We start from the raw sequence: 26466 nt of genomic DNA on the forward strand, positions 1-26466 counted from the left end.
GTTAGCAAGAAAGATACCTCACTGGTCAAGCACATTGAGTGCCTCATTTTGATGAACAGTGTTGCCGTGGTTCCCTAAATATAGAAAGAACGAGATAGACTAACACCCCATGGTTTGTGTTGTCCTTTAAAAATGATGCAACAGTTTATGAAAAAATATGTTGTCACCCCTGCCACAAAAAAGAGTATTTGTTATAAGCTTTGGGATACACAGGTGTCTCAGCAAGGTAAAGAATTCCAATTTCCGAATTTTCTTATTTAAATGTAACAGTCCAATTTGTTTCCAAAAACATACAGGACATGTTTGTATATATATTTAATTAACATATTTCAAACACTAGTATCAGATGCATTTATGTATAAAAACCTTGGACAGGCAATCATGTTGTTTATTTTGTTCGACGTGAAATTTATCTCAAATTTTACGAAATTTCACAAGAATCGAGGAAATTCGGTAAATGCCCTACTTCTGCACCCTCTTGTGAACCCATGTAAGTTTCAAATCAAAATTAGTACTTCATTTGCAAAATAGCATCATTTTAAACTCTGAACTACAAAATATCACAATTTTTACTATGTTTAGACTTTTGCATCAAATAAATGACCAGGATTGGCTGTTTCAATGCCTTGTCCTTTGCACTTTTCTACAATCTTTTGGTGGTGATTGCATTCAAGTGAAATATTCTCAGAAGGGGCTTAAAGATAAAAACAAAACAAAATGTTTATTTTAAAAAAAAACAAATCAACAATATTTTCATTTATTTTTCGACTCGGAATTTCAAGCTGAACTATAAATATCACCACGTTAACAAGCAAAACCGATCAACATTTTATGTTTTTGCTACTAGATATAGCAATATGACAACTTATCAATTTGATGAATAGGTTAATAAGTTTCTGAAATTATAAAGCATCTACGAACGTTTTACTATGAACTACATTCGTGGCCTGTGTTATTTTGGTGATTTGTATTCAAGAACAATTTCTTGTTGACCCACCATTGGACAATGATCGTTGGTAATAAATATCAAAATGTAAGATCGTTCCAAACACTCACGAATTGCTCTGTGTAAAACACCCATTCAAAAAAGGTAAAACAAGTAAGAATATATCTTTCATTGTGGGTCATAGATGGATTATTTTTTAAAATCATTTGAAGCAGAATTGAAAAATAAATTCTTTCCAATAGCCATTAAACTGACAAACATATAAAGATGTTTATTTTCTGAAGACATTTATCCAATGACCTGTACATCAGGATGTCCAACTCTAAAAAATAAGAAGAAAAATCTTGAATATTTATTTCTGTAAAAGTAACATTTTATTTCATGATATAGTAAAAAAGTTATAAAATAAACAGTATATAGTTTTGCATTAAGAGAGCAAAAATGATTTTGAAATTCTTTTAAATAGAGAAGTTTTAGTAATATTTAACACTTGCCCTGTTAAGTTTTAAAGCATTATTAAATCCAAATCATTTAAAAATTATTGTTGATTTTTGTTATAGATCATTAGTTCTACGGTATTCAAAATTTTACAAGAAAATGGCAAACATTTTCATAAAAATGTTGGATAAGGCTTAAGTAAAAATGCTTTAAATAATGAAGGCGAAACAGGAATTGAAAGTGCTAAACATAATATAATTTCAATATTATTTTAGGAACTTGTATGTATAACTTCCATTTAAAAAATACATGCATAGTACGTGTATCTACGAATGCAATTTTTGTTTTAGGAGAACAATTATTTATACATAACTTAGACGTAGAAATCCAGAAGCTAATGTAAACTTAAAAAATTGTCATATGAAACAAAAGAGAAAAGGGTAATGGTCTTAACTGGTTCTAAACAAAACGAGTAACAATTCGACATATCAGACAAGGATCCGGGCGTTTTTTAAATTGATTTTTCAACAAGGGAGAATTCTATTTTGTGAAAACTACAACTCTTTAATTTTATACCATGCATGTTTGTATTAAAAAGGCTTATATTATGTGTCTTTTTTCAGTCTAAAAAATACAATTCTTCAATTGCACTTAAAATCTTAAAGTATTCTTGACAAACTTTGTACTTGCATGTACTTACTCTTTCTCGCAAATGAAGTCGTATTCATTTTTGCAGTGATCATCATTCCAGTGGTAACCCTCGTGATATGCTAATGTCAAGCAAGCTCCGCCCACGCCGTTGTTAGGTTCCCCCGGGGCCCATCCTTTGTAGGTGAAGGGCATTTGATTTGATATCCACACCCACTGTCCCTCAGCAAAGGCGTCTGTTCCCCCAACCCAAAAGTGTTCTAAAACAAAATTCGATCTGTACATCTTTTAATGATTTGAAAAAAAGAAAAATGTTTCACTTGCAACCATTATTTTTTCATGTTCGTCATTTAAAAGGGCCATTAGAATAATCCATATGCAAAAACCTGATATGCGATTCTGTATCAAATGGGTTCGAAGGAAATGATCCTCATCGACGTTATTGATTTCTGCCAGTATCGAATCAACATTTCGACAAAATGCCTAAACTCAAAGACAATGTAATCGTAAAATAAGCGATCAAATCTGTTTACTATATCTTTTCAATACAAAGGTATATAAAATTAATTCAAATAATTAAATAATTAAAGTTGTGCTTTTTTCCTTTCAAATGAGTTATAATTAATGCATGGAAAATATCATTTGGTCAATATTCTTTTTTACATATCATTATTAATATTAATGCAATCAATAAGTATTTTTATAACCCTGTAGCACTTAATTTCTGGGTTTTTCCATAAGTAAAACACCTTTAATATCGTATCATCCTTCAATGAATAAAAGTTCTGTTAACTGTTTCTCGAGTATGAAATTCTGTAAATTGATGTGTGTTATTTCATTTCTGAAATATTGCCGACTCGGTTTTAAACAATAGACAATCAATCAATCGTGTGGTAAAATCTAATTCATTAAAGTGTGATATTTCTTAACATTACTTACCCCGGCCTGCATCATATTTGCTTTGATGTCCCTGACAAACGCATAACAAGAACCTCCATGCCAGTACCACTGGTCGGGGCAAGGATTCTGAGCAAATGTCTCGAGACTGAGATAGCAACCTGGAAATATACTGAGATAAATTTAACAAAAACTGCTATGATAGCTTCAACCTGACGAAAGTCATTAACCTTACATTAAGATACATGTAGGTCACACGATTACTGGGTAACAGAGTTGTACGAGATAAACATGTTCTGGATCTTTGCTTAAGTGTTCCTTTACATTTGCAGCTCTTTAAATGTAATTTTTATCAATTTTGTCTGTGTGGTTCTCTATTGCAATGTCACTGTTTTTATATTGTAAAGTTTTTGGCACGAAGTTTGAGTGGCAAAATATCAAGAACCTGTGATTGTGCACTTGCACTGATTTATTATCAAGTTATAAGATTACGACATTTTTGACATTCAATAGGAAAAGCTGAATTTTGATAAAAATGAATTTATCTTACCGACGATAAGGAAGAATAGAATCATTACAAATCCTTGTCCTTACTGTGTAATTGTCTCTACACTAGAATAAAAGATAAATTGTCATTCGTATAAGTACATTATTGCTGATAGTATAAGGTCTTATCATGCAAACATAATTGTTCTAGACAAATATACATAAAATTGTGAGTTATACAATTTTTGAATATTGTTTTGCCCGTAACTCAATGCTCATTAAATTCAAAAGAAAATTTTACTTAAATTGCAAAAACAATTTATGTCTAACATTGGTAAATTTTATAGATATCAGTATATCGTAATGAAATAGAAAAATACAATTTTAGATAGACATTAAATTTTACCATTATAGAAATATTAATTTAACCTTAATTTTGGAAAGCATTAACACTTATATGCACTATATCAGAGAAACGCTTTACGTTAACTGTGAAATGAAAGTCTTTATCAATTCAATACTTTTACAAAATATCCTTTTAAGACATAATTATTAAGGAAACTATGGTTAGTAAAATTCAATTTACATTTAGAACAACAGACCTAACAAATAAACAGGTCAGCAAAAATATGACCCAATAAGAGGTCAAACCTGCCAACAAGGTCATTATAACAACCAAAAAATTTACAAAATGCTGATTTTAAACGAGGTTGTTCAACCCACTGTAACATCACCTTATTAGTGAGAAGAATATCGTGCTATATTGTTCGTACTCAGAAAAAGCTATAAATAAATAACGAATAAATTGAGTGACTTAAATACCATCGCCAGATGCTAATTGAATATTGATAAATAAGGAGGTTTAAAGATACCCAAGCTAAAATTATTATGTCGACAAAATAGATTAACAGTGATTGGCAGTTTTTGTCATGGCTTTATTGATCAATAGTCAAAATGAATTATCAATACAATGATGTACTCAAGGTATCAATACAATGATGTACATAAAGTATCAATGCAATGATATACACAAAGTGTATATTGAATAACTGCTACTAAATGTGTACAATGATTGTTCAGTGGTATTCAAGGATATTCAATGATATGCAATAATATTCAATGATATTCAATGGTATCCAATGATACAACAATATTCAATGATATTCAATGATTTGCAATGATATTCAACGATATTCAATGAAATGCAACAATATTCAATGGTATCCAATGATACAACAATATTCAATGATATTGTGCTTTCTATATTAATATTTCTTCACTTAGGGCAGTTATGCTAGTTTAAGAGTTGTTGTAAATTGTGCTTAATAAATAATAATTAATTTCATTACAACATGTATTGGTAACAATCCTCTGTTAAAACTAATGTCCAAATAACTGTATCTCACTTCTATTCTCAATGACCGTGTAGTGTAGGGCAGGGCCGCGAGAATTCCATCGGCATCGAAAGCAAGTTTTTTGACTTGCCTAGATAGCCGAGCGGTCTAGCGCGCTGTTCCTGCACTGCTAGGAGACAGATTCCGTAGGTCGAGAGTTCAACCCCGGGCTGGGGCGGAAGTGGGTATCCATTTAAAAGTGAATTTCTTTGTGCTTTCTATATTAATATTTCTTCACTTAGGGCAGTTATGTTAGTATAAGAGTTGTTGTAAATTGTGCTTAATATATATATATATATATATATATATATATATATATATATATATATATATATATAGTACAAACCCGTTTGAATGAAAAAAACAAAAGTTATATAATATAAATGAAATGCAAGCACACGTGTAGTAAAAAGATAGTAAAGATCGATATGTTGCTATAAATCCCGCTTGAAAAGCGGGAAGATATATAGTGATCAAGATGTCCGTCCGCCCGTCTGTCTATCTGTCTGTTACGCCTTGGGGTAACCATCTCTTATCCACAACTCCTCCTACACAACCGAATAAAATGTTATGATAAATTAACAGATTATTCATGATTATAATGCAATTGTGACCTCTTATTTTACTTTTTGATCTGACACTTATTTCGGGTCACCCAGAATTTAATATTAGCTTTGCCATTATAACGATATGAAAGCTGGGGGTTTAATTTAGTGAGCTCATTGCTCACAGTACTTCTAGTCGTTTATATAACAATTTCATTATATTTCCTTTTAGGCATTTTGCCGTAATGTTGATTCGATATTGGCAGAAATCACCAGCCCTGAAGAAGATCGTTTCCTTCGAACCCATTTGATACAGAATCACATATCAGGTTTTTGTCTTAAATATCTGACGTTTCTAAAGCTTTTATGAAAAGGATTTTGATATTTGACATGCTAGGAAAACTTTAGAGCTGTCGCCATTACGAAAAATGGAAATCTCGGCGTCTCCAACCGAAGTTGATTTTCGTTACTTGCGAACCTAATAAAGTTATCAGGAATACATTTTGAGGACCATGTCTACTTTTCTTCTATTTTGTATACTTTCATGGATCTTTTTTCTCAAATACTATTTGTTATCTCAATATTTTTCATTCTTGTACTCACCAATATCTATGAAAAGAAAATATCACATTTGGGTACTGGTCTTGCAAAATTTTAAATTGCACGAAACAAAAAAACGATTCCCTATATTCTGATAAAATGTTTTCACCAGACTCTATGTTTTATACAGGAACAATAAAAAAAGACGTGGATCACTACAAGAGTAATAAACTATTAATACTGATAAGTTTTGAGTTTGCCCTTTTATTCGGTTCACAAGTACCGAAAATCACATCGAGAATACCGTCTCAGATAAACAATGGATGTGGCGAATTCCCAGTTTTAGTATTGCCACCGGTTCCACATCACCATGTCATTAAAAGGCCTAAAAACGGTGAAGACTTTTGACTTATCAGCTTTTTGCAATAGGATTATCTATTGACAAGCTTGAAATATGATTGATCCTAATCCATTGACTCTTTAAAAGAAGAAAAAATATATAATAATACATGTATCATATATCAATAAAATTGTTTTTTTTTTTTTATTATTGTAGAACACTTTTGGATTAGGGGTACAGACGCCTTTGCGGAGGGGCAGTGGGTTTGGATATCAAAACAAACACCCTTTACCTACAAAGGATGGGCCCCGGGGGAACCAAACAACGGAGTGGGCGGAGCTTGCATGACATTAGCATATCACGAGGGTTACCATTGGAACGATGATCACTGCAAAAGTCAATACGACTTCATTTGTGAGAAAGAGTATGTACTTGTGGTGTCTATAGAACCTTGAAGGAAAACTCCAAAAGAATTAAAGTACATTTCATTTAATTATTAAACTAGATAAATGAATGCCAAACATAAATTTTTGATAATCTTTCATTATTCTAACAATCATTTACACAGGTGAAAAAGGAATATTCTTGTAAAAATGTATGAATCTCTTTTTTACAACTTAAAACAGAACAAACCAGAACACAGAGCCCACGAAATGATAACCCCCATCTCCCGTATGAATTTAATGGCAAAGCCTATGTTTTGCTCTGGGAGACCCGAAAAAAGTGTCAGATCAAAACGTAAAAAGGAGGTGCTCAATTGCATAATGTAATAAATAATCTGTGAAAGTACAGTACCCTATAAAATTTAATTTTATTCAATTGTTTAAGAAGAGGTGCAGATAAGAAATGGATACCCTTTAATATTCTAGAAAGAATTGCAGTATCCATGTTTTGTCTTGGATATCCCGAAAAATGGGTCTGACCAAAAAGTAAAATAAGATATGCACAATTGCACTGTATAACAAAAATTCTATGAAAGTCTCTTGAAGTTTAATTCAGTGGTATAAGAAGAGTTGCGAATAAGAGATTGGTATCCCAAAGCGTAACAGACGAATTGAACGGGCATACAGACAGACGGATGGACGAACCTATAGACGTACGGATAAATGGACGGACGGGCATCCCGACCACACTATACCCTCCCACTAATCAATTAGAGGATATCATTAATTGCTTGAAAATGGACAATCATTTTGTTTCCTTTGTTTTCCTTATCAATTTTTCTTTCTTCTAATTCTTGTACTTGTCTTTCTCAAAGATGTAAGGTACATGTATAATACAGCAGATTTGGATATAACTTGCTTACATATATAAGTTACTACACTGTAAATATCCTTGTTTTACTATGTGGCAACAAAAAGTGGGGAGGGGTAAAATTCCATTAACATTTCCAATGAGAAAAAGTTTTCTCTGGAAAAAGTGCCTCAATGCTACGTGCCCCAATGCTACATACCTGAATTCATTGATATCTTATTGATTATTTTATTACAGGAGATACTGGATTTTCAAGAATTTCTAGATTTGTAATGGACAAGATCTTTAAAGATATGCACATGTATATATCCATGGTTTCCAATAACAAATTAGATATAATTTTAAATTGAGAATGCATTTACAATGTTTTCATAAGTTAAAGACATGTTTTACCCTTTCCTTTGCTTCTGAATTTCATTTATTAATATACATGTTCTACTAGAGAATAATTCTTTGTACGAATATGTACCCATATTAAGTGTCATAAATTTTCCAACTGTGTATCAATACTCTTTTTAAAATACTTATCCAAAGACCTATTGAAGGACATCGAACTCGGTATCTTCCAGATTTCGTAAATAATTAGTGTTCTGCGTAACGTCCTGTTTTGAATGAATTGGATAAGAATTTAAGATCATAATTTTTTAATTTTGTGCCGTTCAAGTAAACACCAATCCTGCAAATTGTTCAAACTTTTGTCTATGCTACTGTTATCTTAAAATGTTGATCTTTCATGGCTATATAATTAAACTTTTCTATTTTATTTTTAGAATGGCAAATCCGGATGGACAGATCATCGGATAATATCTTCTAGAAATTCATAAATTTATCAGGCTGTTAAAAAATGGTTGTATCAATAGTTTTACTATTCACTGATGTCGTGTGGGATGATAATTATAATCTTCAAAACTGCTTGAATAGTGTATCAATTCTTTGTAGACATTGTACTATAATCAATAAATAAATATAACTCATTTATTGCTTCTTAATTATTCTTAATAGAATAACTCTTATTAATTACTCTTTGTATCCGTATATGAACAATTACGCGATTAGATAGAAAAAAATTGTACTCTTTAAACATGTTGAGTATCGCTTTATAACATACCCTTTTTACTGAACATCAAGACTAGAAACTAAGCATAAAATGCTGGAAATTTACGTTTTCGAGTTGAAAAATATATCAAAACAAATTTATTGAAACCAGGAGATCAAATGACAAAGAAATAAAGGAAATTTCGTTCTTTGTTGTTTAGCAAATATTTCCATTTCTAAATTTTTTCTCTATGATACCCCTTTGAAAGTTAGCGGAGTTGATTTCCTGATAATTCTGCCGGAATGTAAATTAGGCAGGTCGATAGGTCAGGAGCTCAGGAGGCCTGGTATGCATGCAAATCTCGTGCGCATCTGTCTCTGTGTCTGACGCTAAGGAAGCCAAATAGATGCATGTAAATCTCGTGCGACTGCCTTTGTGTTTGACACCAGTGGGCGAGGACTATCAAAATTGGCATGAGAATCCTCGTATATTTTAAATCCATGTCCAAGTTTTTAAAGTCTTAATGTACAATTTTTTTTCACAATGAAATTGAAATATAAGGAATCACTTTCTAGTTAGTATAGTATGCCAGGGACATCAAGGAACGATTTAGCAAACGGCATTGAAGATATGGATGATGAAAAATTCCAATGCTTTAAGCGTAGAGGCATGCACTTTATACACTTAAATATAAGATCATTACTACCAAAGATGTCTGAAATCAGAATCATAGCACAAAAAACGAAAGCAGCAGTAATTGGGATATGTGAAACATGGCTAGACTCTTCAGTTAACGACTCAGAAATTCATATTGAGGGCTTCTCTGTAATTCGCAAAGATAGAAATAGAAATGGTGGAGGTGTGTGTATGTTCATCAACAATAAGTTTGCTTTTTCTCAACAACAAATCAATTCAGATGACACAGAATCTGTCTGGGCGGAAATCTACCTACCAAAAACAAAACCTTTTATAGTGGGTACAGTTTACAGACCACCCCAGGATCAACAGTTTCTTGGACATTTTGAGGAGTGCCTAGGGTGTCTAAGATCTGACTTAGATAACATTATTCTTGGCGATTTTAATATTTGTATGCAAAATAAGAAAAATCCATTATATGAAGGATATAAGCATGTTCTAAATTTGTTTGGGCTTAGCCAATTGATTTCAATTCCAACTAGAATCACTGAAATGGGCTCTTCACTAATAGATCATATTTTGGTAAACAATGATGAAAAATATGTTCAGGCAGGCACTATCACAATGGGTCTCAGTGATCATGATCTAATTTTTTGCACAAGAAAAATTTCAAAAGGTCAAATTAAAGAACATAACACGGTGAAGATTAGATCAATGAAACATTTTGATTCTGCTCTGTTTGTTGAAGAACTAGAAAAGGTAGACTGGACATCTTGTATATCATCTGATTGTGTTGATTCAAACTGGAATGCATTCAAGGAAGTATTTTTGAATATTGTTAATAGATTTGCACCTGTAAAACAAGTGAGATTAAAACAGAGAACAGAACCTTGGATGAATCATGAAATCTTAGAACTTATAAATGAGAGAGATAGGCTTTTGAACATTTCTAGAAAAAGCAAAAAAGATGAAGATCAGAAAAATTTTTCAAGGGTTAGAAATTTGGTTCAAAGAAAGATTAAAAAGGCTAGGTCAGAGTATGTAACAGAAAAACTTGAAGAAAATAAGGATAATCCTAAAAAACTTTGGGAACATTTGAAAGATTTAGGTTATAGAAATCAAAAGAAAGAAGAGAAAAAAATTGTTTTAAATATTAATGATGATATTAGTCATGATGACATGGATATTGCTAATCATTTTAATAACTTTTTTACTACAGTTGCATCAAAATTGGTGGAAGCTCTACCCACTGCAAAGGGCACATACAATGTTTTGTCAAATCATTTTAGAGGTTTTTATTCAAACAGAAATTTGTACAACAATTCTCTTATTTTAAGTCCTGTGTCGGAGACTTTTGTGTATGAAGAACTATGTGGTCTTAGTACAACAAAAAGTACTGGTCTTGATGAGGTATCAGCAAAATTTTTAAAAATAGGAGCAAGGGTTCTTAAATCACCTATAACTTCAATCATTAATCAATCAATAAGTTCTGGATGTGTACCAGAGAGTATGAAACAGGCTAGGGTCAAGCCTTTATTTAAAAAGGGTAGCCCACTCCAAGTAGGGAATTACAGGCCAGTGAGTATTTTAAGTGTAGTATCAAAGATTTTAGAGAAAAGTGTCTATTGTCAACTTAAGGAATTTTTACATAACAATAACATGTTGTATGAGTTTCAATCTGGGTTTCGGAGTAAATATTCTACTGATACATGCCTTATACATTTGTTGGACCATATTAGGGACAATAACTCTAAGGGATTATTTACAGGAATGATAATGTTAGACCTACAAAAAGCGTTTGATACAGTGGACCATGAAATATTATGTAACAAATTACACATTATGGGAATTGATAATCAATGGTTTAAGTCATATCTAACTGACAGGTCTCAGGTGGTGGGTTGCAGAGGTGTTGTATCTAAGTCAAAGAAAATTACTTGTGGGGTTCCCCAAGGGAGCATTTTAGGCCCTTTATTGTTTTTATGCTATGTTAATGATATGTCCATCAGTATAGATACAGATTGTAAACTCATTCTTTATGCTGATGATAGCGCTATTTTATACTCACATAGAGACCCTAATGTTATCTCTAACAAACTTGGGAAGGTGCTAGAGAAGTGTTCCGAGTGGCTAATAGATAATAAGTTATCTCTCCATCTTGGAAAAACAGAGTCTATCCTTTTTGGCCCAAGTCGCAAATTAAAAAATGAAGGTCAATTTGAGGTTAAATGTCACGATCATATTATCAAATCCAGTGACTCTGTTAAGTATCTAGGAATCACAATTGATAAATTTCTAAAATGTAACTTAATAGTAGATGAGATCGTGGCCAAGGTCAATTCTAGACTGAAGTTCTTATACAGGAATGGAAAATGGTTAAATAAAAGATCCAGATTAACATTAGCATCTGCACTAATTCAGTGCTATTTTGATTACTGTTCATCAGCATGGTACGAAAGTCTGTCCAAATCTTTGAAAAATAAGTTACAAGTTCTTCAAAACAAAACAGTAAGATTTATTTTAAATCTGAATCCTAGAGCCAGGATCAATTGCGATATTTTAGATTCAATAAATACACTACGTGTATCTGATCGTGTAAAACAGTTAAGACTAAATCATGTTTTTAACATCAATCATAGCCTAGCACCAAATTATCTAAATGAGAATTTTAATAGGAATAATAATGCTACTAGGGGAGCGTCCAATTTTAATTATCATGTACCCAGGGTTGGAGCATACAATGATTCAAATTTTTATTATCAAGCCATTTTAAACTGGAATTCTCTTCCATTGGAAGTAAAAACTATAGCCAATAGAGCTAGTTTTAAATCTGCTGTCAAGTTGCATCTTACACAAGAAGCTCGAAGGATGGAAGAAAGTATTTATATATAATATTTTTACAAGGGAATGAAACTTTTTAAAATAATTTGTATTAACCTGAAACTGTGATTATGTACATATATGTCAAATTATTTTATTCAGGCTAGGAAAATTATGTAATCCTCAATTTTATTTTTTATTTTTGTCTATGCTGTCTTAGTCAATTAAATTATAATCAACTTGTAACATCTTAGGACCCCATTGGAAATAAGCATGTTTTATATATTGCTTTCATGGGTTATCCTAGGCAAAGATTGATTAAAAATATGTTTATTTGTGTTGTATGTGATAAGATCTGGTTCTGAGATCTGTATAATCCTGTGATAATGATAACTGTGATAATACCTGGAGTGATATTGTTTTAATGTGATAGCTACATGTATGTGCTAGAACTTTTAAGCGATCCCTAATTAATTTTGGAATGTAATTTGTGTTATGATTTGTAATGAATTTGACTCTTTGCCTGAATAAACATAATAATAATAATAATAATTATAATCAACGATAGTGGGAAACATGGGATAATTTATGCATAACGGGCTTCGCCCGTTATGCAAATTATCCCATGTTTCCAACTATCGTTGATGCCCTGGCATACCATACAAACTAGACAGTGATTCCTTAAAATCCGTATATCAAGATTCAAACGTGTTTAGCAAAATAAATAATTTAATAAATAAAAAGGAAATTAGAAAGATTTATTAGAGTCAGGCTAATAAAAGTGGTAATCAAATTCTTAGACCCTGCAAAGACAGAAAAATAAAATAAGTAATATAACTCCAACATTCTAATATACATATCTTCATTTCTGTATCTCGTGCTAACTGAAATTTTATTCATCATAATCTGGTCTCTGTGTTGCAGATAAATAAAATGTTTTCAATAGAAGTCGAAACATTTTCTCACAATAGTTTTTATCCCAAAAAGCCAGAAAGAGCTAGGTTAATATGCACATCAGAAAATTTTATGTATTACCTTTGTGAAGAACTCATAAGTTTTTAAATAATGAACTGTGTTATATACTGGTAGATCACAAACAAAAAGTGGAAATTGTTATTATTCTTACTCAAATATAGATTAGATGTTTTAATAAATATATAAGGTCAACCTACTCTTTCTCACAAATGAAGTCGTATTCATTTTTACAGTGATCATCATTCCAGTGGAAAGCCTCGTGATATGCTAATGCCATGCAAGCTCCGCCCACTCCGTTGTTAGGTTCCCCCGGGGCCCATCCCTTGTATGTCATTTGTTTTGGGTTTGAAAGCCACACCCACTCTCCCTCTGCATAGTACGCATCTGTTCCCCCGACCCAAAAATGTTCTGAAATATAATCAAGAAACAGATATCATCTTCTAAAAATTACTTTGGTGAGTGTACAACTTAAAAAAGAAATGAAATTAAGTACAGAAAATAATTGAACAATATATAGCTTTTAAATAGTCTTGAAATGTAACGAATATCCGTCATAAAATAATAAAACCACTGTATATCAAATGTTTTATTCTTGCTTAATGTTGAAAATGATTAATACTACAAACATTTATGCAGGAACCGTCATTTTCAAAGACAATTAGGAAATATATCTTGGTAAGCTACTGATCATGAATGACAACAACAACACGACAAAATATTCCTGGAGAATATCATCGTAATTGCAGTATCCTTACGAAATAATTTAATTTTAAAGAATCAGCATTGTTGAAAAACACCACAGTTTCTTTCAAATTGATGATAAAAATCGATATCTACCTGATAAATGACTTTGTGTCAAGTGTGTTCGAAGAAACTGATCCTCACTCGAACTTTCAATTTCTGTTAGCTTAGAATGCGCATTTTGACAGAATGCCTGTAATATTTTAAAAAATTATCAGATGATATTTCCTTTTTCGTGTAAGAACTTTTGATTTACCATAAACTGAACATACACATTCATCAATTAAACCGTTATAGCAATTAAGATACTGAACCACTGCATCCATCCAATTAGCTTTCAGATTTGTGATAAATGCGTAACAAGAGCCGCCGTGCCAATACCACTGATCTGGACATGGGGTCTGTGAAGATGTCTCCAAAAAAAGACAACTGACTAAAAATGTTCTAAAAAAAGTTATTCTTACATGTAATAAATTACTACATGTATGAATCAAGTATAATGCTTAGAAACAAGATGCAATTGAACTTATAAAGCTATAATTGATTTCTTTGTACATGCATATTCATTTCTGTATGCATATTGCAAAATAAGATGTAAGATAATATGTCTCTTTGTATGTTTAAATTATAAAGTAACTTTTCACAAGCATCGTAGATACGCCCCTTTAAAAGGAAAGATATATCAATTTTTCTAATCAGTATAGGGACGATTTAAGATAGGGTCTTATTTATCTGAAGAGCGTTAAAATGGATTCACCGGCCTTACAAAATATAAGGATCAATTTATATTGATATATGTTTTAGCTATCCGGACGCACCGTCATGACAAATTGTTCAGGAAAGCATGCGTCCTGATTAGTGAAGCTAAACTGTAGGTTCCAGTATCTATGAAGTGAAAATAGTGAGAATTCGCAAAAGTTTAAATTTCTTTTACTTAGAGACCAAACAAGATGTACTTCTCTCTAAATGAAGGATATGGAGATAACGAACACTATACAATATTAAAGTTCATAAAACAATACAAAATAGGAGCAGAGCAAATACAGACCTCTAAAATATCAGAGAGGTTTCTTGCAAAACAGGAGCTTTACAGACATTTGCCTCTATATTATCATCTTTATTGGTCTTCTGACCTACAGTGTATAAAATGATTTTAGACATTTGAAAATTAAAAAAAAAACACATTAATTACCTATTATAGTAGAAAATAAAATCATTTTTACTGGATTTATAGGTCATTGATAGCAACCTCCTATTTTATGTGAGACCCATTCTGGAAGCCACGAATGTCTTATATTACAACAAATACGCATTGCTTTATTGACGTGCAGATAATATTGGATATTTTTTTTTCAAACAGACTAAAATTGTGTTTACTTGTATCAATTTTAATATTTTTGTCGCAAAAATAACAGTGTCTTTTTAAATGTTAAAATATTTGGAGTACAAAAATTGAGTTTGTTTTCTTTTTTGAGAAATTTTCAAATAAACATATAAAAATAAAATTCAATAAAATTATTTCATTATTACATGTATCAGGTGTTTTGAAATATGTAGAATATATTGCTACTCAGCATGTTTTTTGTCAAGACTTGATGTTATACATAAGTGTCAGATTCCCTATAAATCAAACAAACAATATTGATGTTATTTTGCTTCTTTAACATGGCGCTTCAGGCCGCGGTGAACAATTTGCTCGGTTACCACCACAGGGCTGCCCCACAATCAACAATCAATTCAACAAATGTAACGACCCAAATCGGGCGGATCAAGCACTGGGTAGGTCACGAGTGCATAAACGTCACCAATGCAATAATCAATCAAATTCAATCAACCAATTCTTCATCAATCAGTAAATCAATCAATTCAAATATCAATCAAGTCAATAAACAATGGAATGAGCGTATGAAAATGTGTTGCGACGGAATACGCATACATTAGGAATTCCAACAACGATATGGCTGAAGTGGACGCAATCCCCAACAGGCAGTCATCACGGTATAGGTATAATAGAAACTTCATCACCGCGACATTGGTTGATACAGAATTAACTAATGCAAAACAAGTTGATGAAGAAGCTGGACCAAGCAGAGTACCATTAAGAAACATTGGAGCACACGATTATCACTGCGACATAGGCTCGATCTTGTGGATGCAGGACCAAGCAGACAGTCTTCAGCTACAATGACGTAACGAGAACAGCAGTATTTGTTCTAAAACATGAGGAGGGTGGGTGAGAAAAATTAAAACATTGAAACAATTCAACTTCATAAAATTTTCCATGGCCTTACCGTTTTATCGATTCATCGAGAAAGGAAGAGGAGGATACAGCTAAGTGTTTGACTATATGCAAATGGACCTAAATTATCCGGAATGATAGGTTGTGACTCAGGGTGAATATAATTAAATATCTGAAAGGACTTAAGATTTCCGGAATGGAGGGACATAGTGTTACTGAAATAAACTCACTTATCCTTGACCAGGCGCGTATAAATGGTGATGTTCATGTTGGAACAAATATAACCTTAAACATGAACTAATTTCACAGTCGACTCCTATTGTGATAGCAAATAAAACACGTATAGTTTGACAAATAAACTGCGAGCAGCGATTACTAGTAGTAAAAAGCATCAAAAAGATAGTAGGTATAAACAGTAAATAGGTATATATATTTTTTACGGATGATATCTTTCCACTCTTGAAATGATTTAATAACTACAATCGCATGAAAATAGTGTTACTAGAATAAGTAATTATTGTAAGTGATGACCTTTATGTGATATGACCTTGTATTTTATTGTATACATGTATAGTGGTGTCCTCTTTGTGCCTTTTTTATACCGTGCATCATTAGTGCTAAATATATGTTACGACTTTAGACCGCTTTTCCCTTCCTTACTTTGGGCTCAACCAATCAGCAGAGGCCTTTGTAATCATGTGATCAATGTTTATCATTTTTACCAGAGAGGAAAGTCACGATAATTGTTTCGCTGATTTTTTTTCCAAACTTATCCTCTGCTCCTTACGGAAACCTTTCAGCTTTGTGTAGATCACACGGCGGGTGTGACCGGTCGAGAGGGGGTGCTATTACTCCTCCATGGCACCTGATCCACCTTTGATGTTTTGGAGGTTCGTGTTTGCTCTGCTCCTATTTTGTATTGCACATTTGTTTTATGGACTTTTGATCTTGAATATTGTTAGTTCCATATTTTTCATCAAATTTCTGAGGATTATGGATTCAAAAATAGAAGCAAAAAAAAAAAAAAAAAGAAAGAAAGAAATGAATAAGATATTTAAAATAAATCTTTATTTTGTATTTTTACGTAGGAAAAAAATGTATGCAGAACCTTTTATTTGAGTATTTACATTGGTTTTATCCAACGACGTCCGGTCCACCAATTGATCTGCAAAAAATGAAATAAATTATATTCATCATCGTTAAAACATACTTACTGAATATAGTCTTGATGGAAAGTAAGATATCAATCATGTTATTCTATCTTCAATGTGTGTTTAATGCATTAATTAACAATATTCTGTTTCGAAGCCAAATTTTAAATCTTTATTTTACATGTTTTATATGACCTCATTACTTATGAAGCATGAAAAAGGCAATATCCATTAGAAGTGAAATTTTCTATAAAACCTACCCTGATTCACAGATAAAATTATACAGCAAATGGCATTCTGCATCATTCCAGCGAAAATGGACATGTGATCCAAAATGGGCGCAATTTTCATGTATCCCTCCATTGGGCTCCTTAGTGGTTGCATACCAATCAGTATATACAAACGGTTGTTTCGTTGCCTTCAACGAGCATATCAGTTCCCCCAATCCAAAAGCTGCCATTTCCAAATTGACCACGGGTTGAACTAAAAATAGATTGCAGAAGTTGAAAAATTGAATTCACAGTGTAAACAAGCGTAAGTACTTTCTACTATATAAATTATACTCTAAAGAGTTGGTGACTAACGCCTCAATCATGGTTTTAGATTTTATTCAGATGACTATAAAGATGATCTTACGATAAAGGCTACAAACGAAAAGAACAAAACAAAACTGAATAACATCACTGACATTGACGCTGAATTTTACAAGTTTAAAGTTAAATTTACACAAAGAAATATTTCCTAACTGAATTCATGTAAATAAGATGTACATGAAATTGATTTAGCATTATTAACTTACTCTATTGTGGCTCTAAAGTCTTAAAATCATTGATGGTATTAGAACGGTGGTGCGGCAGAGGCGCCTGTTCTCTTGAATGCACGAGAAACACTGAATAACAACACAAGTAATATTCGGACATAAACGGTAGACTAAAACATTTTACACGGACAAAAACGGAAAAACACAAAACAGTCTACGAACATATATACATGTAAGCCGTGTAACGGCACACTCCCCGCCTGTGATGTCTAGCATCGCAAACAGTTTCTACGGTGAAAACAGCAAAACCAACTCTGTAACGGGTCTGACGTAGTTGACGACACGATCATTTTTCACTACACGTAGTTCGATTTACGCACTTTTCCATCTTCACCTGGAAAGACACGGACAACAATACCCATCGGCCATTCATTCCTGACAGAGTCTTGATCCTTCAATAGTACGACATCACCTTCAGTAAGATTGTTTCTAGGGTCAACCCACTTGCGTCTTGACTGTAATAACTGAAGATATTGTGAGCGCCACTTCCTCCAGAACTGGTCGGCTAGAATTTGTATGTATTTCCAATTGGACTTATACATATCCTTCGTATCAAATGGTTGAAATGGTCCGACGTCTAGTTCCATCTTCTGCGTTAACAAGGTATATGGAGATAGTACAAAGGGTTGAGATGGATCGGTTGATACAGGTACTATCGGCCGACTGTTTATAATTGCACTTACTTCTGCCATGAGGGTATTTAACACATCATGTGTAAGGTTTTTCTTTGTTTCCTTTAACAGCATAGAATCCAAGATTCGTCGAGCGATGCCAATCATCCTCTCCCACACCCCTCCTATGTGGGAAGAGTGGGGAGGATTGAAGATCCAAGAACATCCACTGTCTCTAAGAAACATCTTCACTGGCGAGCTCTCTATATTAACTGCAATGATTCCTATTGCCTCTGTACTGCCGACAAAGTTTGTACCTCTATCCGAACGAAATTTAGTGACTTTTCCTCTTATAGCTATGAAACGTCTGAGAGCGTTGATAAACGTAGGTGATGACATATCTTCAACTAGCTCTATATGTACGGCTCTACTTATCAGGCAGGTGAATAAGATAGCCCAGCTGAACCTCCTCTGGTCTTGCGAGTAATAATTTCCCAAGGTCCGAATGTGTCCACGCCGACATAAGTAAATGGAGGTGACGGTTTTGTGCAACGTTCTGGAAGATTTCCCATCTTCTGATGCTCCAATTTTCTGGTAACACAGGAATGTATGACTGACGATATTTATCTCCTTCCACCAATCACCAAATATCCAGATGTGCGAACAGCTCCCTCAGTTAAGTGTCTTCACTGGTGCTTCACAACTTCATGACAATGTAGAACAAGACGAGCTAGGTAAGTTTTTCCGTGAATAATGATTAGGCCATGTTCGTCAGACAAGGCGTCTCCAGTACGAATTCTCCCCCCTAGTCGTATGATTCCATCATGAAGGTAAGGATCCAGGTAACGTATTGAGCTTTCTTTAGATACTGGTTTGTCATTGGCCAAGTTTGTGATTTCTGCAGAAAATGTTTCATTTCGGCAGAGTTTCACTAAGAACAGTTCTGTTGCACGGTTCATGTTTCCAAGATCCAACAATGGTAAACCAAGTTTCTTCGTCACAACTCTTCGGAGAACAGTAATTGCTCTGACTACGGATGTCCATGAGGAAAATCTATCTATCCTGTTGTAGACTTCATGGTTGTTGAAACATATTTTCTGTATAACAAAGTTAGTGTTTCTAATTTCGTTGTGTTTTTCCTGGTCAATAAGTGGAAAATCCTCTTTTTCCGATAGATAACTCTGTTGTTGTAAACAAACGGGACCTTGAAGCCACATGCTGTGAGGAATTTCATTCGCTAGAATTCCTCTGCTCCCGATATCCGCAAGATTTTCCTCAGTTGAAATGTAGTTCTACTGCTCTGGAGCTGAGTGCTGACGAATACTCGGTTAGCGACGTAAGTATGGAAACGCTTGGTTTGGTTATAGATGTATCCAAGGACTATGCGACTATCTGTATAGAACTTCACTTCATGGATAGTAGTGTCAGTGTGATTTAACACAAATGCTGCGAGTTCTGTACACAAAACAGCTGCATACAACTCAAGTCTGGGAATCGTGTGACCATGTTGGGGTGAGAGTTTTGACTTTCCCATCAAAAATCCAACCTGTATGCGTGCATTGTCATTTGTTATCACACGTAAGTAAGCCACTGCACAAACGGCTTTCTCTGAAGCATCTGAGAATAAGTGTATTTCCTTTCGATTGTTTTCTCAAAGAGAGAGGTTGGAACAATAGTTCTAGAAATCTGTAAACTTGACAGATGGTGTAATGTGTTGCACCAAGTTCTCCATCCATTGGCGATATTCATTGGAACCATCTCGTCCCATCCAACAGGTAAGTTTATCACCTCGTGAAATAAGAATCTGCCTTGCAGAATCACAGGGGCTATAAATCCGAGTGGGTCGTACAGACTGTTCAAGCATGAAAGAATTCCTCTCTTTGTTAGCGGAGGGTCCCTGACCCTAGGTACAAACTGATAGGTGAATGTGTCGGACATTACATTCCACATGAGTCCCAGACTCCGTTGTAATGGCGCTACATTTAAGTGTAAATCCACGTCCGATAAATCTTTAGCCCTGTCGTCTGGAGGTAGTACGTCCATGATATATGAACTGTTTGATGCAAACTTATGAAACCTCAAGTTCCCTTCTTCTTTGAGTGTAGTCTGTGTTTTTTCTGTAAGATTTCTAATGCTTCATCTTCCGTTGGGTAAGATGTGAGACCATCATCAACGTAGAAGTTTCTGTTAACGAATTCACAAACTCTTGGGTCACACTCCTTGATCTTAACACATTGTCTCAAGCAATACGTTGCTACTGCTGGAGAAGGTGAGTTTCCAAAAAGGTGAACACACATACGGTATTCCATTAAAGGTAAATCTGGGTCATTGTCTGTGAACCAAATAAATCGTACAAAGTTTCTGTGATCCTCTCGAATTTTGAATATGTGAAACATTTGTTCAATATCACCTGTCACAGCTATTTTCTCTTTTCTAAATCTTAGTAGAATTCCATGTAGACTATTGGTAAGGTCCGGTCCACTTAAAAGAACTGAATTCAGGGAGTGTCCCTGATAGACCGCAGGTGAGTCAAGGACCATGCGTATTTGATTTTTCTTTTCGCATTATAGACGCCAAAGATTGGTAGGAACCAGCACTCTTCCCCGTCCTTTAGCTCTGGAGCTTTTTCTGCATGTCCCTTAGAAAACACTTTGTCCATAAACGAGATTGCGTGTTCCAATTTCAACTTGTTCTTCTTACAAGAAGCTAGAAATGACAAAGTTCTTTTCATGGCTTGTTCACGATTATTCGGAAGTTTCTCTCTACTGGTCTTAAATGGAAGCGGGGCAGTCCAGTTTCCATTCTCGTCTCGGTAACATTCATTGTCCATAATTTTTAAGAATTCTCGATCATTCACTGACAGGCCTGGTTCATTGTCCTGGGGCGTTTTCACAAAAAATTCGGTAGTCATTATTTCCTCACTACAAAATTCGAACTCGCACCCTCCCGATCACGGAGCGAGTGCTCTACCGACTGAGCTACCGTGAATGGTTCAACAGATTGATAAAGATATCTCATTTCAAGAAATCTTTCAACAACAATGATGGTACATGAAATAATGAATAACAGCCTAATTGCACACAAAATATAAGGTCTTCAAAATACCACAAAATAAAATTATTTGCTATTTCAATATGCTGGGTACATGGAGCTGTAGACGACTACATAAAAACATACTAATACATACAGTTTTGTCGTTTGTTAATCCCACACAACAATATGAAAACGATTCATCGATTGCAATGCACTTGTCAATGTGACGTCATCTCGCAAAAAAAAAATGACGCAGTTTGTACACAGTGAAGGGCTTATCAAGTCACATTTTGTACAATGAAAAATGTCATTTGTTTTCAAATAAAATATTATTTGCAGTTTTATAAAATGCAGCTAACTTGAAAGCGATGTTTATTTTACTATTTTATTTATATACTGTCCGTGTATTCTCCAGACAAGTTATATTGTCGTATGTTTGTATGCAGATTCATTGAAAAAGTAATAGAAGGGCCCTAATAAATCACTTTATTGCATACCCTTAATGTATTTTGCCAAGTTTTTACGCACAAACTCTAAAGCATTTAGATATTTGAAAAGTGTTGCGAAACTCATGAAATCTTGCAATAATTTGAAAATAGCTATATTTAACAAAATATTCAACCTGCCGTCTAACAAATTAAATTTTAGAAATTAAATAAGGGAGTCTAAATAGTTTCACAGCACTTTTCACAAACTACAGTAAACTATAGTGTTTAAAAGAATGATATATTAAACTAAGATTTTAAACGTGGCTATGCCCTTGCAGTATTGGAATATATAGATAACCTCTAGTTAGTATATTTTCTAAAATCAAGCCTTTAGAAATAAAAAAAAATCTAAATATCATTTACATGTAGATTTGAACCACATTATATATTAGTGAAGTTCTAAAAAGAATTGTCCGTCCTCATAGACTTTGTATTCTTTATCTTAAAAAAAACGCTGATATTTCCGTTTGTAGCCATAACTGTCCACTGCGTAATTTCTGTGCACGCAACATTTAGTTGGAATAACACACGTCGTCAAGCAGTATTTACTGTTGCTACGCTGGAGGGCGTGACTTCATTATTCGGCGGGTAATATTGTTTTTAAAAAAATTTAAAGGTAAAATGTTGATGAATCAGAATCAACCAATGTACATGGAAGTATAATACCAAAATAACAAAGATATTTATGTTTCTCACTATTTCCCAGACACAAGCAGCTCACCGCAGCTTTGTTTTGCTCCGAATTCTATTTCAAATACGACAGGACAAATATCTGTGAGTATGAAAATGTCATTTATTCAATAGTAAATGACGAAAAAATAAGTTTTACAAACAAGGGGATAAATCAGCAAAAAACAAAACAAACATTTTGCACGCACATATAAATATACACATTTTACAAGATATGAACACATACGTTCTGATTTCCCCCACATAGGAAATGGGTCACAAAGAAAACTTTAATTCTGACTAGATACAACACAAACTTTATAAAAAATTATATACGGCTTACAACAAGCAAAAGATGGCGACAAATATGGCCAAAGATATGATTATTAGATCATATCCCACGCCATCCAAAGATATTCACGGTGACTGTCCATAACGACAATATGTTCAGACTCTCATTACACGTGCATGTCTTGTCTCCTCTCGATAAGCGTTGTTTGGGATTTTTTTCTTGAGATTTGTGAGTTCAATGGGTGAATTAAAAAAAACAATAACTCCATTTTGAGTTTTTCAAGAGAATAGTACGCAATAGTTAAAGTTAACTTCTCTCTTAATTTAAAGATACTAGTATGGATAAAATTACACACACAGATATGAATTCAAATAGAAAGTTACAACATACGTTTTCGTGATATTACACATAAAATATGATACATACATGTAACTTATCATTTAAATCTAACGAAGGAATAATTAAAATTAAATCCAAAAGGCCCTTTTTACAAAAGAACTTACAGTTAAAACCAAAGTTTAATTCTGCTCATGATTTTCTAATTTTTAATGAATTGAATATAGCTTCAATATCTTTGAAGGGAATATACAAAGATATTTTACGTTGTCCATTTTTTTAACAGCAAGTTTTTAAATTTATTTTGAAAAACTTATTTACAATTTACTAAAGAGTTTGATCTTCATGGAAATTTTGTTTGTAAAACAGGTCTAAGTTCTAGTGTTCTAGTGTTCAAGTAAAGTACGCTGTGTCCAATGATGCGTTTATCATTTATTAATTCAAATTCATAAAAAAATAAGAATACTCTTTCTCTCTCTCTACTAAGAAGTCTCTTTAAACAATGCTTTGGAGTGAAAAAACCCCCATAGAATTTAGGTACAAATTGTTCAATTAAGGAATGAATTTAAGTTTTGAGATATTGTTGTGTGAATCACACAGACTTGTCACGTAGGCATATTTAATGAAGCGCAAGAGCGATTCACACAATAATTCACACTGAACCTAAGAACATTCTTTATATTTACATTTAACATGTTTGGAAGCACCGAAAATATACTCAATGTTTGAACTTCTAGATGCCCTATACCGTTATACTTTTACTAACGTCGCTGTTGTCTTCTTGTGACTTCACGTTAACGCACGTTTCTCTGTGTATATTTCTACGTGTGAGTATACAGGAAAAATATATTTAAATTAATTTCACAGTTGGCGTCGTAGAAAAACACAGCGAATGTAAATATTTAGCCTTGTTAATAAAAATCATATTTAAGACGGTATACATCTCTCTTTTTATTGATAAATGGACTATTTAGCTCGAAAACTGTTCGTCATACTTCATTGTAACCGAATCATGCACGGTATTACATATTTTTTAATCATGCATATATAATTCTTCAAACTTAAACTATAAATCTTACTTGTATTTTTCGAAGTAAATTAATATGCTCAAGTTACACTTTGCACAATTATGCGGTAAAATCGTTCTTATATGTTTCTTTATCTGTTTCAATTTCAATAAATTCAGATTTATAGTACAGTTTTAAGATCATAAGACAACTTGGAAAAATACATTATTCTAGCTGCTGTGTACAGAAGATGTAGGCCACGGAGCAAATGACGTGACTTTTTAGATACATGTAACATCATTCTTGGATAGGCAGAATGATTACAGACGTGCAATTAAACTAAAGGAAATTATTTTTAAAAGATTAACACTAAACTCCATTTCTAATTCATTTAGACATATTTGAAATAATTAGCAAACTATTGATTGCCCCTTGTAAATAGTGTAACTTACAATACCAAACAGAGTAAGCACATTTTGTAAATTAAACAAAAGTATGTAAAGTATGTAGTAAAAATAAAAATGAAATTTGAAATTCACAATAATATGCAACGAGTATACAGTAAACAGAATGTGTATTCTAAATCTTGACATCGTCAAAATATAATTTTCTGCAATCTCTCAAAGAAAAAGCTGAAACAACTAAAAAGTTTGATTTGTATTATAACTGGTGTTGCTGAGTTCTGTACAGTATTTCATTTGTAAAGTTGTATTGAAAAATAATATACAATCGATGAGAGAAAATGAACCACATTTACATTTATCTTTTTGAATATGTTTTTCGTAGACTTACGTATGCGCTCATATTTGTCAGGTCATTTCTTTTCGAGTTAAAAACTGAGATAATATCTAAATGATATTATCATTTCAGATTGATAACATCGTCAGAAATTATTCAAGATTTTCTATAAATACAGATGTATTTGTTCGCTAAACAGTAGTTTCAAGTAAATTATCTTTTAAAGAGATTTGAGCTTGTGGGTATCTATTATTATGAAAATGCACAGATTTTCATGTCACAACGTCTTAAGAAAAATAAGATGATACCTGATATTATAAAAAAAACAGCACAGTTGCAATAATAAAAATAAAAACAAATGTTAACAATGGATCAATGGACTTCCGATTATCTTTTGATGAATGAACAGTGTTTACAGTCACCGATTGTTTATCTCTTTTCAGTTCTTTTTGAGTCGTATCTACTTTAAAAAATAACATTTTCTTAAAGTAGCAATAAAGAAGTAACTTGAAATTAAAAAAAAAAACACACACAAAACGTTTAACTCAAGAATACACATAAAGAAAATATGCCAACAATGAAAATTGCCAGAGCAACTGCACTCTTACACTGTAAATTGCTGAAATCGTATTTAGTTTCGAAATGAAAACATACTTAAAACTTTATAAGTTTCATGCAAATAAACATTATGCATGAATATTATGTAAATGTTACATATACCTGCGTCCAGATAGTTGGATGATGGACATATTGTTTTTTAAGAATAAACTCTTTCTGTACTAACATCGCTTTCAGATTTCACTGTGACAAGGAAGTTGAGAATTTTTTTTAATAAAATTTTGAAAATAAACAATTGAGCATGATTAAACAAGTTTAACCCAAACTATTTTAAACAAGCTGTTTTTTAATTTGGAAAATGCATAGGTTAGGGGATATCTAATTTTATAATTCTTCAAATATCTCTAACCCAGCCCCTAATTCATGTAAATATTCTTCCTTTTAATTGTCAAGAATATTGAAGTTTTCTTGAAGCCAAACAAATATACTCTCATTGTACTTAAATAAAATATATTTGGCAAGATAAGTCTTCTTTCGACACCGAATCGGTATTGAAAAAAAAAGAAATCTGAAATCTTAATTATTGCACCTCCACAAATCAACTTTTGAAAAATGATTTTGTCATTGCGCAATCAGTAACAGTAAGTATTTTGAAAACCAAGATTTTGTAGAAAGAACATCGTCTTTCAACCCCTTTTTCATCCCAAGTGGTAGGTTGACAAAATATAAAACTGTAAAAGAAATTCTAGAAACAGACGTTTGTGAAAAAGAGCTGATTGAGGAGGTAGGTATTTTGTCAGATAGATAAATGAACGGACGAATGTATAG

General features: G+C 32.9%; 3 protein-coding genes across 4 annotated transcripts in view; 1 reads left to right on the forward strand and 2 right to left on the reverse strand.

The window, feature by feature from the left end:
- Positions 1–1214: 1214 nt before the first annotated feature.
- LOC134279639 (perlucin-like) overlaps positions 1215–26466 on the reverse strand; it is a 60174-nt gene continuing 34922 nt past the window's right edge. The window contains exons 1-5 of one of the 2 annotated variants that reach the window (XM_062762060.1): positions 3480–3545; positions 2972–3090; positions 2419–2515; positions 2085–2292; positions 1215–1268 (exon numbers count right to left, since the gene is read on the reverse strand). In XM_062762060.1, the coding sequence (XP_062618044.1) occupies positions 1235–1268; positions 2085–2292; positions 2419–2515; positions 2972–3090; positions 3480–3504 (483 nt within the window). In that variant the 5' untranslated portion in view covers positions 3505–3545 and the 3' untranslated portion in view covers positions 1215–1234. Of the gene's footprint in view, positions 1269–2084; positions 2293–2418; positions 2516–2971; positions 3091–3479; positions 3546–26466 lie in introns of those variants that run through there. The other variant, XM_062762063.1, reaches the window with a different exon arrangement.
- Positions 4370–6747, forward strand: LOC134279648 (perlucin-like). The gene is made up of 3 exons (XM_062762079.1): positions 4370–4399; positions 5587–5683; positions 6451–6747. The coding sequence occupies exons 1-3, from the start codon at positions 4370–4372 to the stop codon at positions 6687–6689; spliced, it is 366 nt and encodes a 121-aa protein (XP_062618063.1). The 3' UTR covers positions 6690–6747.
- LOC134279623 (perlucin-like) lies at positions 12724–15047 on the reverse strand. The gene is made up of 5 exons (XM_062762042.1): positions 14889–15047; positions 14011–14129; positions 13793–13889; positions 13153–13363; positions 12724–12783 (listed from the first exon to the last, which is right to left on the reverse strand). Exons 1-5 carry the CDS (start codon positions 14911–14913, stop codon positions 12777–12779), a joined length of 459 nt encoding a protein of 152 aa, XP_062618026.1. The 5' UTR covers positions 14914–15047; the 3' UTR covers positions 12724–12776.

Source organism: Saccostrea cucullata, unplaced genomic scaffold, assembly GCF_032062105.1.
Source record: "Saccostrea cucullata isolate Sc308-1 unplaced genomic scaffold, CSIRO_AGI_Scuc_v1 ctg1744, whole genome shotgun sequence".
Lineage (NCBI taxonomy): Eukaryota > Metazoa > Mollusca > Bivalvia > Ostreida > Ostreidae > Saccostrea > Saccostrea cuccullata.